The 14,029-nt window shown below is 41.1% G+C and overlaps 1 protein-coding gene across 1 annotated transcript in view; it reads right to left on the bottom strand.

Annotated features, from left to right (window-relative positions):
- pde8b (phosphodiesterase 8B) overlaps positions 1 to 14,029 on the bottom strand; it is a 300,182-nt gene that overhangs the window by 99,499 nt on the left and 186,654 nt on the right. Inside the window, exons 5-6 of the mRNA XM_069938086.1 lie at positions 13,611 to 13,668; positions 1,861 to 1,949 (exon numbers count right to left, since the gene is read on the bottom strand). Coding sequence (XP_069794187.1) covers positions 1,861 to 1,949; positions 13,611 to 13,668 — 147 coding nt within the window. The remainder of the gene's footprint in view (positions 1 to 1,860; positions 1,950 to 13,610; positions 13,669 to 14,029) is intronic.

The following is a 14,029-nucleotide window of genomic DNA, read 5'->3' as shown; positions in this document are numbered from 1 at the left end:
TGCAATCCCCCACACTGTGAAATGTAAACTATTCCACAATCTAATTGTTATGAAAACATCTTCTAACTGCTTTGCATTTTTCCAAAGAGAATCTTAATTCTATGCTGTTTTGTTAATTCCAGTTTGTACTCATTCAACACAGCATTTGGTAAACTTCTGCCACATCCCATCTTGGCACCTGCTCCTGTGCGAGAAAAGTTAATTTGTAAAGATTTCTTCTTTCCTTACATCATTCTGGTGTTTCTTGTGTATGCCCTTTTAAGCAGCTTCAATACCTCTCCTGTAACAGTTTCCAACTCCTTGCACATATTCAGAGATACTTCTTTGATTTTCTATTCAATATTGCAATTTTAAAAAACCCTGAATCTCTTGGTCTCTTTTCTTAAAACCAGAAAACACTGGAGATACTCAGCAAGTCATGGAGTATCATTGAAATTGCTTTTTAATGTCGGTGGCAGTTTTACTGGGCTGCAGGACACAGTTTCCATCCGAAACCTGGCGCATCCAGGGGACTCCTTGACCAACCAATCAACATCTCACGGTAATCCCGGCCAGCTGGCCCCACTAGTTGCACCTGGTGCAGCAGCCTAACTCTAGACTGAGCAACACCACAGTCCTATTAACCCCCCTCAGCCACCAGAGGCACAGCCTGTTGCGCAAGATACCGCTCGGGAGTCAGCAGCTGTATCACAGTAAACCTTACAACGTTCATAATGACAAACAAAACCACTGGACAGGCTGAATCACATCACCCCGCCAGACTTTATTTCAAAAGATGGGGTGAATGAGGTGCAACCACTGTTATGTATGAATGTATCTATATATGAATTGTATGAGCTGGCCTGCCCCCTGCACCTGTGACTCCTCCCTCCTTGAAATCCCAGTAAAGGCTGTTATGCCCAAACTCCTCCCTCAGTATCTGCCTTGAAACCAGGCCAGCAACATGTGAGATGTGTTGATGTCTTAAGGTGATGAAAGACTATTAATCACAACTCTCAGTCTAATGTGGTTAATTGATAGCATTACACTTCAATGGTAAACAATGGTTAATGCCAGTGTTGTACCTAAACAAGATAAAAATTACCCTTACTCTCTGCCTCCAGGGCCCTAAATGGATGGTACCTCTTCTCAAAGGTATCTTCCCTGAAGAAAGGTGCCTTTCAACTTCCATATCAATAATTTCTTTCTGAAATTAATTGCATTCGCTTTGTGGTATATTATATACATTCTTTAAAGTATCAAACTCAATTAGTGAATGTCCCCTTGCCTTTAACAAATAAAAAATGCCTATTCATGAATCAATATTCATTAATTTCTTTCCATCAACCAACCAAGATATGAATAATTGGCCTGCACTTCATGATTAATTTTTTCTCCTTACATGAAGAACATATTTCCTACTTCCAAATATTATGATAAATTATGATAAATGATTCCTGTATCTCTTGAAACATCTTCAATATTCTAAAATTCTAATCTACATTTCTAACTTTAGATCTTTCAACAGTTACAATTTATGTATACTAATGGTGTTTGGGAAATCCACCTCTAGTAAAACTCTGATCATCAGTGTGTCTGACTCTCAGAAATGAAGGATCAGCATCCAGCTCACCACGGGATGATTCCTGTGCTTCCTGTGACACACCAAGGCCCAGTTCCTGTGCTCCTCTTAACTGTATTATTTTGAACCCAGATTCCTGTGCTTCCCTAAACTTACACAGGCTAATTTTCCTCCAGTCCCTCAAAACACACTTGATGTGTTGGAGTATTGACAGAAATAACATCCAATCACCTGGAAAATCCACCAATCCAGCTTCTAAGTGTTTAATGGACTCTTACTATATTTGGTAAAATACATACCGCAGTTTGAATTGTGACCGCACTTCTCCATGTTCCAACTGGATTAGTTCATTGTAACATGCAGTTATGTTGGAATTCTCTATGTAGCGCTACGGGCAAAAAGAAAATAAGATGTTGTTGCACTCACCAAAATCTGTAATAGATCTCAAAAGTGACTCACAGAACTCCTTTAAGGGCAAATATAAATGCTCTACTATTTTGCTTGTCAATAAGCTGACAGATAAGATAAAGGAGGCAACTGTCATGATATCAGTATGTTGTTGGAATGTTGATCAGACTGGAGATCTTGAAGTCAGGCTGAAATGATGATCTGCAGAACTTTAAATATGACAGAGCCTATTTCTGATAAAGGGGAGCTGCTTCACATGGGGAGAATCATATTATTTGCAGGTGATGGTGGAGATGAGGCAAGGTGAAGCTGTTGCCCATTTGAAGACATTCTTACCACCAATTTATAGCAAGCATTGATTTAAATGTATTTTTATAACTATATAATGATTACAGCTCAGAAACTGACCAGTTTGGCCCTTCTAATCCATGTTGAACACCTACTCCCACCAAGTACCATTGACTTGCACCTGGCCCATAACCCTCCACACCTCTCTTGTCCATATACCTATCCAACATTTCCTTAAATATTAAAATTGAACCTGCATCTACCACTTCAGCCAGAAGCTCATTCCACATTCCCACCACTCTCTGAGTGAAGAAATTCCCCCTAATTTTTCCCCTAAACTTTCCCCCTTCAATCTCAATCCATGTCCTCTTGTTTGAATCTCCCCCACTCTTAATTCCTGTTCACATTAACCATCATAATTTTAAATACCTCTATCAAATCACCCCTCAATCTTCTATGCTCCAGGAAATAAAGTCCCAGCCTGCTCAATCTTTATCTGTAACTCAAACCCTGAAACCCAGGCAACATTCCTGTAAATCTCCTTTGCCCTCTCTCTATCCTTCCTATAATTCAGTGGCCAAAACTGAACACAATATTCTAAATATGGCCTCACCAAGGCTTTATACAACTATAACATGACATCCCGACTCCTGTATTCAATACTCTGATTTATGAAGGCCAAATGCTTTCTTCACCACCCTGTCTACATGTGAGTCCATTTTCGGGAATTATGTACCAGAATTCCTAAGTCCCTTTGTTCTACTGCACTCATCAATTGTCCACCAATTGTTGACCTTTGCTGATTAGTCCTACGAAAATGTAGCACCTCACATTTATCTGCATTAAACTTCATCTGCCATCTTTCAGCGCACTCTTCTAACCGGCCTATATCCCATTGCAACCTTCTTCACTGTCCACACCACCACCAATCTTTGTATCATCTGCATACTTACTAATTCAGTTTACCACCCTATCATTCAGATCATTAATATATATGACAAACAACAATAGACCCAGTACCAATCCCTGGTGGTCAGAATGTCTGCAGACAGGTGTCAGCGACAGCTTCACCTTGCCTCATCCCAGCCTCCAATTTGACAAACAATTTTCCACCACTACTCTCTGGCATCTCCCATACAACCATTGTTGAATCCATTTCACATCTTCAACAATAATACCTAATGATTTAATCTTCTTAACTAACCTTTTATGTGGAACCTTGTCAAAGGCCTTACTAAAGTCCATGAAGATGACAACTCAACTCAAGCTAACTGCCAATACTCAGGAATCGAGAGTAAAGCTCAGCACTGGTATTTACATACCTCTATAATTGTTAAGATTTTGGAACAGACACAATTTCACTTTAAACAGGAAAGTCAGTAGATGCTGGGATTGTAGAGCAATACACAAATGTGCTGGAGAAACTCAGCAGGTCATTCTGCCAAAGGATATAACTAAAGTTTTGGGCCTGAGCCCTTCATCAAGGCAGGACTCCCTTCTATACTTCTCTCAAATATTTGTAAATTAAACTCTATATAATTTGAAAAAACATAATTCTAACAAAGCCCATGATTTTCAGATATAAACCTTAATTCCATTCAGGGGTCAAGCATTCTGCGCAATGCCAAATCAAAGCTATCTTTTTCAAAATAAATTATATCTTCAGGGGAAAACTTGTTTTTGTAATATTCTTGGTGTAATCTATAATTAAATAAGTAGCAGTTTTCACCTTGTTTACATTTGATGACAGAATTAAATTTATGAAGTCTGCTGGAGATAGAGCAAAACTTAAAACTGGCCTGTGGAGGGCCACACTGATCCACAGAATGTTGATTGAAGCTGGAGGTAAAGAACAGAACAAAAAGGCGAAGTAAACTAAAATATGAAAATGTCTGCATTGGCTTTGCTTTCAGGTGACATTAGGCAAAGCTGGCCTGAACAAGGCAACTGAGGATGACATTAATATAAGTAGTTACTGAGAGCGGGTGGGGTGGGGGGGGGGGGGGGGGTTGTGGGAGCGCAAATAAATAAGAACATTTTTTGGATAGTTTCATCATTGCTTTCTCTGTTAAGAAATAACTCATTAAAATCGACTAGTGCAAAGGTTACAGCCTCCTTGGGATATTCTTTTTACATTTTTCATTCAGTTAACGAGATGTAAAGGAAAGTAGAAGAGGAGATATTGGCTTGAAAGAGCTATTAAGTTTGACAGCATGGGACAGCCGAGTTAATGTCAAGTACACAATCAATAGAGTGCACTTCAATAATCATTTTATTTTTAACTTTATCAATTCAACTCTATTTCATTTTCAAGACCCAGTTCACACTTCATTCATCAAGACACCCTGTTGAAAAAAATGTATGGCTTTTAAATTCTTCTGCATCTCAAAAGATGAGATGGCTTGTTTCCATGCTGTATGTCTAAATTTAAATTTAAACTTTCCTCCCTTCACTTTGTAAAGATGTCCTCTAGTGTTTGCTTCTCCCTCCCTGGGAAATGTTGTGCCTTTATTTAAGAAGGACAGCAAGGAAAAGTCTAGGAACTTTTCAGTGAGCCTAACATTGATGATTGAGAGAAGAGGACAATGTGGCTGTGGAAGCGAGATTGGGTGAGTACATGGTCGTAGAGTTTGAGAGCAGCGGGGATTACAGATGGGGAGAAGTGATAGAGAATCTCACAGAACTCCCTTCAGAGAGAAAAGGAGAACTCCTTCAGGCCAGGCATCCTTGAAGATATATCATAGAGTTTTGCAGTAGATAGGAGTACAAATGAAAGTCTGCAGACATCAAATATTGACGATGGAAGGATTCTGAGAAACAGGATTTTAGAGCATTTGGAAAGGCAAGGACAGATTAGAGAGAATTATTATGGCTTTGTGAGTGGGAAGTCATACCTCATTGAGGAGTCATCTACATGGACTTTAGTAAGGCCTTTGTCAAGGACCTGTATGGTAGGCTGGTCCAGGAAGTTTGACTGGTTAGAATCTAGGCCATTGTTAGCCAATTAGATACAGAATTAGCTCGGCAGTAGGAACAGAAGGCGGTGATGGTAGGTTGTTTCTCCAATTAGAGTTCTGTGGTCTGTTGTACGGCTCAGTGCTAAGTCCACTGTTGTTTGTAATTTATATTAACCATCTGCATGAGAATGTTCTGGTAGGTTGGTGTATGGCATTCAAATTGGTGGTATGGTAGATATTGAGGAAAGTTATTTAAAATTACAAAGGGGTATTGATCAACGAGCTCAGTGTGCTGTGGAATGGAGTTTAATTTGGAAAAGTGCAAATGTTGCATTTTGGTAAGTTAATCCAGTGCTTACAAAGTTAATGGTAAGGCACAAGGGGGTTGTAGAACAAAGGGTCCAAGGAGGTCAGGTACATAGTTTGCTGAAAATTATGACTCAGGTAGAAAGAGTGGTGAAGAAGGCATTTGGCACAGTGGTCATTGATTATAAGAGTTAAGACAAAATATTACAGTTGTACAAAATGCAAATGAGGCCACATTTGGAATACTCTGTGCAGTTCTAAGAATCAGAATTTATTGCCATGATTATATCACAAAATTCATTGTTTTGTAGCAGTATCACAGCACAAACATAAATATAAGCCACTCTATAAAATAAATAAAAATAGTGCAAGAAAAGTCAAAATAAGACACTGTCTGTGGTTCATTGTTCATTCAGGAATCTGATGGGAGAGGGGAAGAAGCTGTCCTTGTGCCGCTGAGTGCTCGACTTCAGGCTCTCGTACCTTTTTTCCAGATCGTATCAAAGTGAAGAGGTAGGAGTTCTTGAAGATAGAGGCTGCTTACCTAAGTCACCACCTCTTGTAGATGTCCTCAATGGAGTGAAGACTGATGCCCGTGATGTTGCAGGCTAAGTTAACCCTCTAGTTAATTTTATTGTTCTGAGTGTTGGCACCTCCGTGCAGTGATGCAACTAACCAGAAAGCTTTCCACTGTGCACCTGTGGAAGTTTTCAAGAGTCTTGTGGCCTCCTTGCTGTCAGAAGGTTGTCATTAAATGAGATAAGGTTCAAAAATAGATTCCCAAGTATGTTACTGGGACTGGAGGGCTTGAGTTACACGGAATCAAAACAGAGAAATGCTGGAGGAACATAGCCAGTCTCGCAGCATTCATAGGAGGTAAAGATATATTACTGATATTTCGGACCTGAGCCCCATCTCAGGTACACTGTGGAAGGGCTCAGTCCGAAACATCAGTAATATATCTTTACCTCTTATGGATGCTGCGAGACTGGCTGAGTTCCCCCAGCATTTCTGTGTTTTGACTACAATCACAGCATCTGCAGACGTTTGTGTTTCACCCTAGGAATTACAAGGAGAAGCTAGGTAGGTTAAGATGTTTATGCCTGGAGCTGAGGAGTGACTTCATAAGAGATATGCAAAATCATAATGGGTAATAGATAAGGTGATAGTCAGTTTTTCCCCATTGTAGCAGAGTCCAAAACTACTAGAGGTGAAAGGTTAAATGGGGGGGGGGGTGGGAGAAATGATTTAAAATGAATCTTAAGGGCAACAATTTCACACAGAGGATGATTGGTTTATGGAACGAGCTGCCAGAGGAAGTGGTAGAAACAAGTACAATCACAACATTTAACAGACATTTGGTCAGGTACATAAATAGAAAAGGGTTATAGGGATATGGGCCAAAAGGGTTAGTTCTAATAGGGAAGTTAGTCAGTTTCTGTGCTGCATACCTCTCTCTCTAATATTTATCATAGTAATTAACAATTCCATTCCTCGTTCAACTAGCAACAATTCACGGAGAATTTAAAAAAAGAACCTTCTCTTTGAAAACATTAATGTTTCATATCATTATTTTAACCTGCTTTCAAAAAAGTACAATTGTGGATTTATGACTGATTTATACACTTGCATTTGATTTGAGAAGTAATTTCTTTATGTCATAAACTGAAGAATGATTCTGTAGTTCATCCATGCAAGAAAAAGATTTAAACATTGCCAACCTGTGATTGTGGAACCTAATTCATTTTTTCAAGATGAAAAATATCAATATACTTTTAAAAAGTAAAAAATGAAAAATTGAAAAAAAACCCACCCAGCTATACTGTTCTAAATTTCTGAAACATTTCACATTTGAAAAAGGAAACAAGTTAAAATATGCCACAATATTTGTTTTCTTATTTCCTCTGCCCCTTGTGATACTGGGAAATATCTCTGAATTTCTTTCCTCTTTCACTCACCACATTGCTGAATTAGCCATTTATTGAAAGTTTCAAAATGTTTTGTTAAATAAAAAATTTTCTAGGGAAACGAATAGCACTTTTCTACATGTGCCACCTTCTGCGCTAGTAGGCAAATATTCTGAAGGGGTTAAGCCTGAAATGTTGGATTTGTATCTTTATCTCTGCTACATAAAGTACGCTGTTTGACCTGCTGTGTTTTTATTTCAACTACGGTGTCTGCAACATATTCTGGAACATTCTGCCATAAACATTTTACATGAATGGGTTATATGGTAGAATTTTTAAAGAGGGAGGGTTTCTACCAACATTGCACTCCTCTTTTAAAATCAAGAATCAATAATGACAAAACAAAAACCCTAAATAACTGTTTAGTCTCTGTTTATTTCAATTTCACATCAAGCCTTCCAGGTATTTAGGTTGGCGTGCTATCATTACAGATCTGGTCCAACGTGGTTGAAATTCTCCTGCTTGCTGCCAAGTTTTGACGTTCTTGCTTTGCAAAATTAATGGTGCAAATTCCAGTGTCTCCACATCTGCTTCTCTGATGGTTTACCAGAAATAGTTCCTCTTCATATGATCTGAGACACCCTCCTCTGTTTTGACCTTGTATGATTTCTAATGTGGTATACATTGGGTGGAGGCCCCAGTCTGGGCAGAAGCGAGGGGGAGGCGGTGGCCCTGGCCTCGGTCGAGTGAAGCAGGCGGACAGCTCCAAGAAAAGTGCAGAGAACAAAACAAAGGACTCTACATCACCTTTGTTGACCTCACCAAAGCCTTCGACACCGTGAGCAGGAAAGGGCTTTGGCAAATACTAGAGCACCTCGGATGCCCCCCAAAGTTCCTCAACATGGTTATCCTTCTTCTTTTTTTCTTCTTTGGCTTGGCTTCGCGGACGAAGATTTATGGAGGGGTAATGTCCATGTCAGCTGCAGGCTCGTTTGTGGCTGACAAGTCCGATGCCGGACAGGCAGACACGGTTGCAGCGGTTGCAGGGGAAAATTGGTTGGTTGGGGTTGGGTGTTGGGTTTTTCCTCCTTTGTCTTTTGTCAGTGAGGTGGGCTCTGTGGTCTTCTTCAAAGGAGGTTGCTGCCCGCCGAACTGTGAGGTGCCAAGATGCACGGTTTGAGGCGATATCAGCCCACTGGCGGTGATCAATGTGGCAGGCACCAAGAGATTTCTTTAGGCAGTCCTTGTACCTCTTCTTTGGTGTACCTCTGTCACGGTGGCCAGTGGAGAGCTCGCCATATAATGCGATCTTGGGAAGGCGATGGACCTCCATTCTGGAGATGTGACCTGCCCAGCGCAGTTGGATCTTCAGCAGCGTGGATTCGATGCTGTCGGCCTCTGTCATCTCGAGTACTTGTTATCCAACTGCACGAAAACCAACAAGGTCAGGTCAGATACAGCAATGAGCTCTCTGAACCCTTCTCCATTAACAATGGCGTGAGGCAAGGCTGCGTTCTCGCACCAACCCTCTTTTCAATCTTCTTCAGCATGATGTTGAAACAAGCCATGAAAGACCTCAACAATGAAGACGCTGTTTACTTCCGGTACCGCACGGATGGCAGTCTCTTCAATCTGAGACGCCTGCAAGCTCACACCAAGACACAAGAGCAACTTGTCCGTAAACTACTCTTTGCAGATGATGCCGCTTTAGTTGCCCATTCAGAGCCAACTCTTCAGCGCTTGACGTCCTGTTTTGCGGAAACTGCCAAAATGTTTGGCCTGGAAGTCAGCCTGAAGAAAACTGAGGTCCTCCATCAGCCAGCTCCCCACCATGACTACCAGCCCCCCCACATCTCCATCGGGCACACAAAACTCAAAACGGTCAACCAGTTTACCTATCTCGGCTGCACCATTTCATCGGATGCAAGGATCAACAACGAGATAGACAACAGACTCACCAAGGCAAATAATGCCTTTGGAAGACTACACAAAAGAGTCTGGAAAAACAACCAACTGAAAAACCTCACAAAGATTAGCGTATACAGAGCCGTTGTCATACCCACACTCCAGTTCGGCTCCGAATCATGGGTCCTCTACCGGAATCACCTACAGCTCCTAGAACGCTTCCACCAGCGTTGTCTCCACTCCATCCTCAACATTCATTGGAGCGACTTCATCTCCAAAATTGAAGTACTCAAGATGGCAGAGGCCGACAGCATCGAATCCATGCTGCTGAAGTTTCAACTGCGCTGGGTAGGTCACGTCTCCAGAATGGAGCACCATCGCCTTCCCAAGATCGTGTTATATGGTGAGCTCTCCACTGGCCACCTTGACAGAGGTGCACCAAAGAAGAGGTACAAGGACTGCCTAAAGAAATCTCTTGGTGCCTGCCACATTGACCACCGCCAGTGGGCTGATATCGCCTCACACCGTGCATCTTGGCACCACACAGTTCGGCGGGCAGCAACCTCCTTTGAAGAAGACCGTAGAGCCCACCTCACTGACAAAAGACAAAGGAGGAAAAACCCAACACCCAACCCCAACCCACCAATTTTCCCTTGCAACCGCGTCTGCCTGTCCCGCATCGGACTTGTCAGCCACAAACGAGCCTGCAGCTGACGTGGACATTACCCCTCCATAAATCTTCATCCGCGAAGCCAAGCCAAAGAAGATACATTGGGTGGTTACCACTTTCTGTCCCATCTGGTGTTGGTCTGATGTGGATTTTCTCCTGAAACATTTCTCCAACTATTCAGGAAGGTGGGTCTTCAGTGGCCCTACTGTGGCGTCACACCTCCTTTCTTCCAACCTCCTACACTTCACCTGAAACCTTTACTCTGTATTTTATTCTCACAAATGCTGCCTGACCTACTGTTTGCAGCATTTTCTGTTTTTATTATATATTTTCAGTATCTGCATTTTTTGTTTGCTTCACCAATGGAATCTCTTGGGTCTTGGCAGATTCTCACTTACATGCTGCTTAATTTCTTAACACACACCGAATTGGAAACCCAGTGGTTGGTCTGTTTATCAGGGCTATTATACCTTCCTTAGTCAATCTTCCCATTTTAGTTTTAGGTTACACCTTGAGTGCAGCTGAAACTCGCCCTGGATAATGAACTCTTGCTGCTTCCTTTCATCTAGATGGCATTTGTCTTTTTGTTTCCTTGAAACGCTGCATATTTATCTCTTAGTTACATACCTATAGTGTGTTTGCATTGAGACAAATATTTATGATCATGTCAGTTTAATTTTATGAATCACATCTTCTATCGTGTAATATTTCAAATGTTGGGATGACTTTGTAACAATCTACCATGGTGAAATCCACATCACATCTGTCTGAATTCCCTGAGATCAACATCTTCAGAGGGGAGCTTCCAATAGGCTTAGTGTAGCATTCTACAAAGATAGCATAAATTACAGAATTACAGAGTCACATAGAGCAGAACAGGTCCTTCAACTCACAAGTCTGTACCAACCATCAAATTACACACATCAATCCTATTTTTTTTACTCTCCCTCATTCCCATCAAATCCCTTTGCATTCTACCACTCACCAACACTAAAAGTAATTTGAAGTGCCAAATTAACCAACTAATCTATGTCTTTGAGATGTATAAGTAAACTGGACAGCTGGAGGAAACCCGTGAGATCAGTAAGAGAATCTGTAAACTTCACACACATAGCACTTGAGCTCAAAATTTCACATGAGGGGCATTGCCTCTGCTGGGATCTTGGCTCATTGGGGGCTCCCTGTCTGCGTTTATGAATTCAGGCTGCAGTATGCTTCACTGACTGCTCCAAACAAGTCTCATTTTCAATGGTTAATTCACATATGCCCAAACCTTCTATCCCTGACATCACCAAGAACTGAGTCAATCAACCTACATAATCACTCAATCACTCCTCATTTTTTCTGCCAAAATATATTAGCTACAGAATAAATCTTGTCTTCCCTTTCTGCCAGCTCATTTATGGCCTTGTGTGGTCAGTCCATTACTAACCTCATTCCAGTTTATTCCACCTCCAGACTCAGTGCTTCTTACTGCACCACCTTGAGATGGTTGGCACTTGGAGAATTTCCAAGTCATGTTAGTTTCCCTGACACCGTTAGAATAGATACATAACTGACCTTGTTTGCTACCAGGTAAATTGTTTTGATTTAATACTCTGAATGTTACACCTCTCTGCCTTTTCTCAGCTCATGTCAACCACTGTTGGACTTAAAATGTCCTCTGCAAAGTGCACTGTTTGTCGAACAGATTTTTAATTCCACATTGGACACACTTTTTCCCGTGTGCAGGGAATTTCTATTTATGTTTATGTGGCCAGTACAACTCTTGCAACACCTAACTTAACCTGGCAGTACTTCTCCTTTTCTCCACTTTGTCTCATGCGGGCCCCACCTGCTGTTGACCATCTAGACTGGTTTTAAATAATCTTCAACTTTTTGTGCTTGTGTGCAATTTTCCAGATTTAACTCTGGTTCATATAGAAACCAAAGGCCAGACTCCCGAATTCCACAAATCATCTGAGCTCTCTAAAGTGAGATCATTCAAATCTGAGAATATTTGTTTGCTATCAAAAATTTATGAAGGATTTTGCCTGTTTCTGGTTACAAGTAAAGAATTGTAAGCAGGTCAACTTCCATTTCTAGACCACAAGGTGCATCTAATGTGTGCAACAATGTCTCATTTTGCAATTTTAACATAGCACAGTTCTCTCCCTTTGTGCTCAGTGAGACAGAGTACCATCTTTATTTTCATCTCTTCAAAGTATAGCTCACTGAATGTGGTCACTGAAGTAGATGGGGAGGGGGAAGGATAAAGATGGCCTATCCCATGCTTGTCTTCATTGGAAAGGGCCCTGAGTTTCAGAGTAAGGAAGTCATGTGCCTGCTACATAAAACTTACATTACACTGCACTCGAAGTACAATCTGGTCACCTCATTACAGGAAGGATGTGGAAACTTTGGAAGGCGTATAGATGAGATTTATCAGGATACTGCCTTGCTTTGAGGGGACAAATTCTAAGGGAGGTTGGTCAAATTTGAGTGAAAATATTTTCTCAGGGTAAAAATGTCAAATATCAGATGACATGCATTTAAGGTGACAGGGTAAAACTGAAAGAGCAATAGGTGCTTGGAATGGGCTGCCCAGGGTCATGGTGGAAACTGATAAGACAGTAGCAAATAAGAGGCTCCCAGGTAGACACATGAATATGCAGAGCTGAACGGGAGATGGATCACGTACAGGCAGAAGAGATTTAGTTTAATTTGACAACATGTTTGTGGAGACATTGTGGGATGAAGGGTCTGTCCTGCACTGTACTGTTCTATGTTCTGATTTATCTGCCATACCAGTTAATAGGGTGTAAATTCTTCAATACCGCCCCCCCACCCCTCCACCACACACACACAGGAAATCCAGTGGTTCAGATGACTTTATTGTGTATCACAATTGTCTCGTGGCATAGGTTTGCATATCACTTCAATAAGAAAAAGTGATTGTACTGCAGGAGAGCAGGGAAATCTCAGGAAAATCGGCCAGGGCAGAAAGCCTGTGGAAAATTAGATGTGGCTGAAATTTTATTTACTTGGAAAAGAATAATGTGGAGGAGAAACAGATGTATGAAATTAAAGAACATAGGTAAACTGGAAGGATAGATGTCTTTGACCTGTGCTGTCAAAAATCAGGGCCATGGATTTAGGTTCTTCCCTCCAGAGGTTTTTTAGCCTGATTTTACACTAAAAGATTTCAGAGACAATAAGAAAATAATGTCCTGGTGAACGGTTAAATATTGACAATTCTATTTCTCCATCTGATACTGGTTGACTCACTGAGATTCTCCAGCAGCCGGTGGAATCTCACCATCCCTAAACATTGTCATAATATATGCAGAGACAGGAGCTGGTCACAGCGCAATTATTACAATGACCCATATTCAATGGAATTACAGGAAGAAGTGCCATTCATCACTTTAAAATTAAGAAGCTATGAGCAGGAGCTGTGAAAACTTTGCAGATGTGGATGTACATTTGGGATAGAGGGTGAACTACTCTTATACTTTCTCCATCATTCCAACACTACCAATCCAGCTACAATTAAATCTGTAAATGATATCAGTTAAATTGTTGCAAACATGAAACAAACAATGGAATGCAATTATAGAATTTCATACCCTGTTAAAGCCAGCATTAAGGATGGGCAAGACAGAAGTCTCCTCTTGATCATTACACCTGCAGGAAGATATAAAAGAACTTCACGTCATTGCTCTATTCCATCTGATACAGCTTTAGAAACAGCTAGCATTTCCATTGCTCTGTAGAGAAAGCAGAGTTACGCTGCACGTTTCAACAATAAAGCAATTCTAGCGCTCACCGGTGTAAAGGAATTCTGAAACAGGTTCCTCTGACTTCTTTCGGTAGCTACCCTTTAAATTTAGTCCCCCTTACAGCTAGGACTCGAGTCCCCCTTTCAGCTAGGACTCATACCATCCACCTCCTTTTCAGCTAGGGTTTCAGATTTGTTTCTTTTCCTTGGGTTTTTTTGGGATACTGAAAGGGAGGGAGGGAAGCATCCTATAAGTATTCCATGCTC

Source organism: Narcine bancroftii, chromosome 1 (assembly GCF_036971445.1).
Source record: "Narcine bancroftii isolate sNarBan1 chromosome 1, sNarBan1.hap1, whole genome shotgun sequence".
NCBI classification, from domain to species: domain Eukaryota; kingdom Metazoa; phylum Chordata; class Chondrichthyes; order Torpediniformes; family Narcinidae; genus Narcine; species Narcine bancroftii.
Note: the sequence above shows the minus strand (reverse complement) of the source record. Positions and strands in the feature narration are given on the sequence as shown.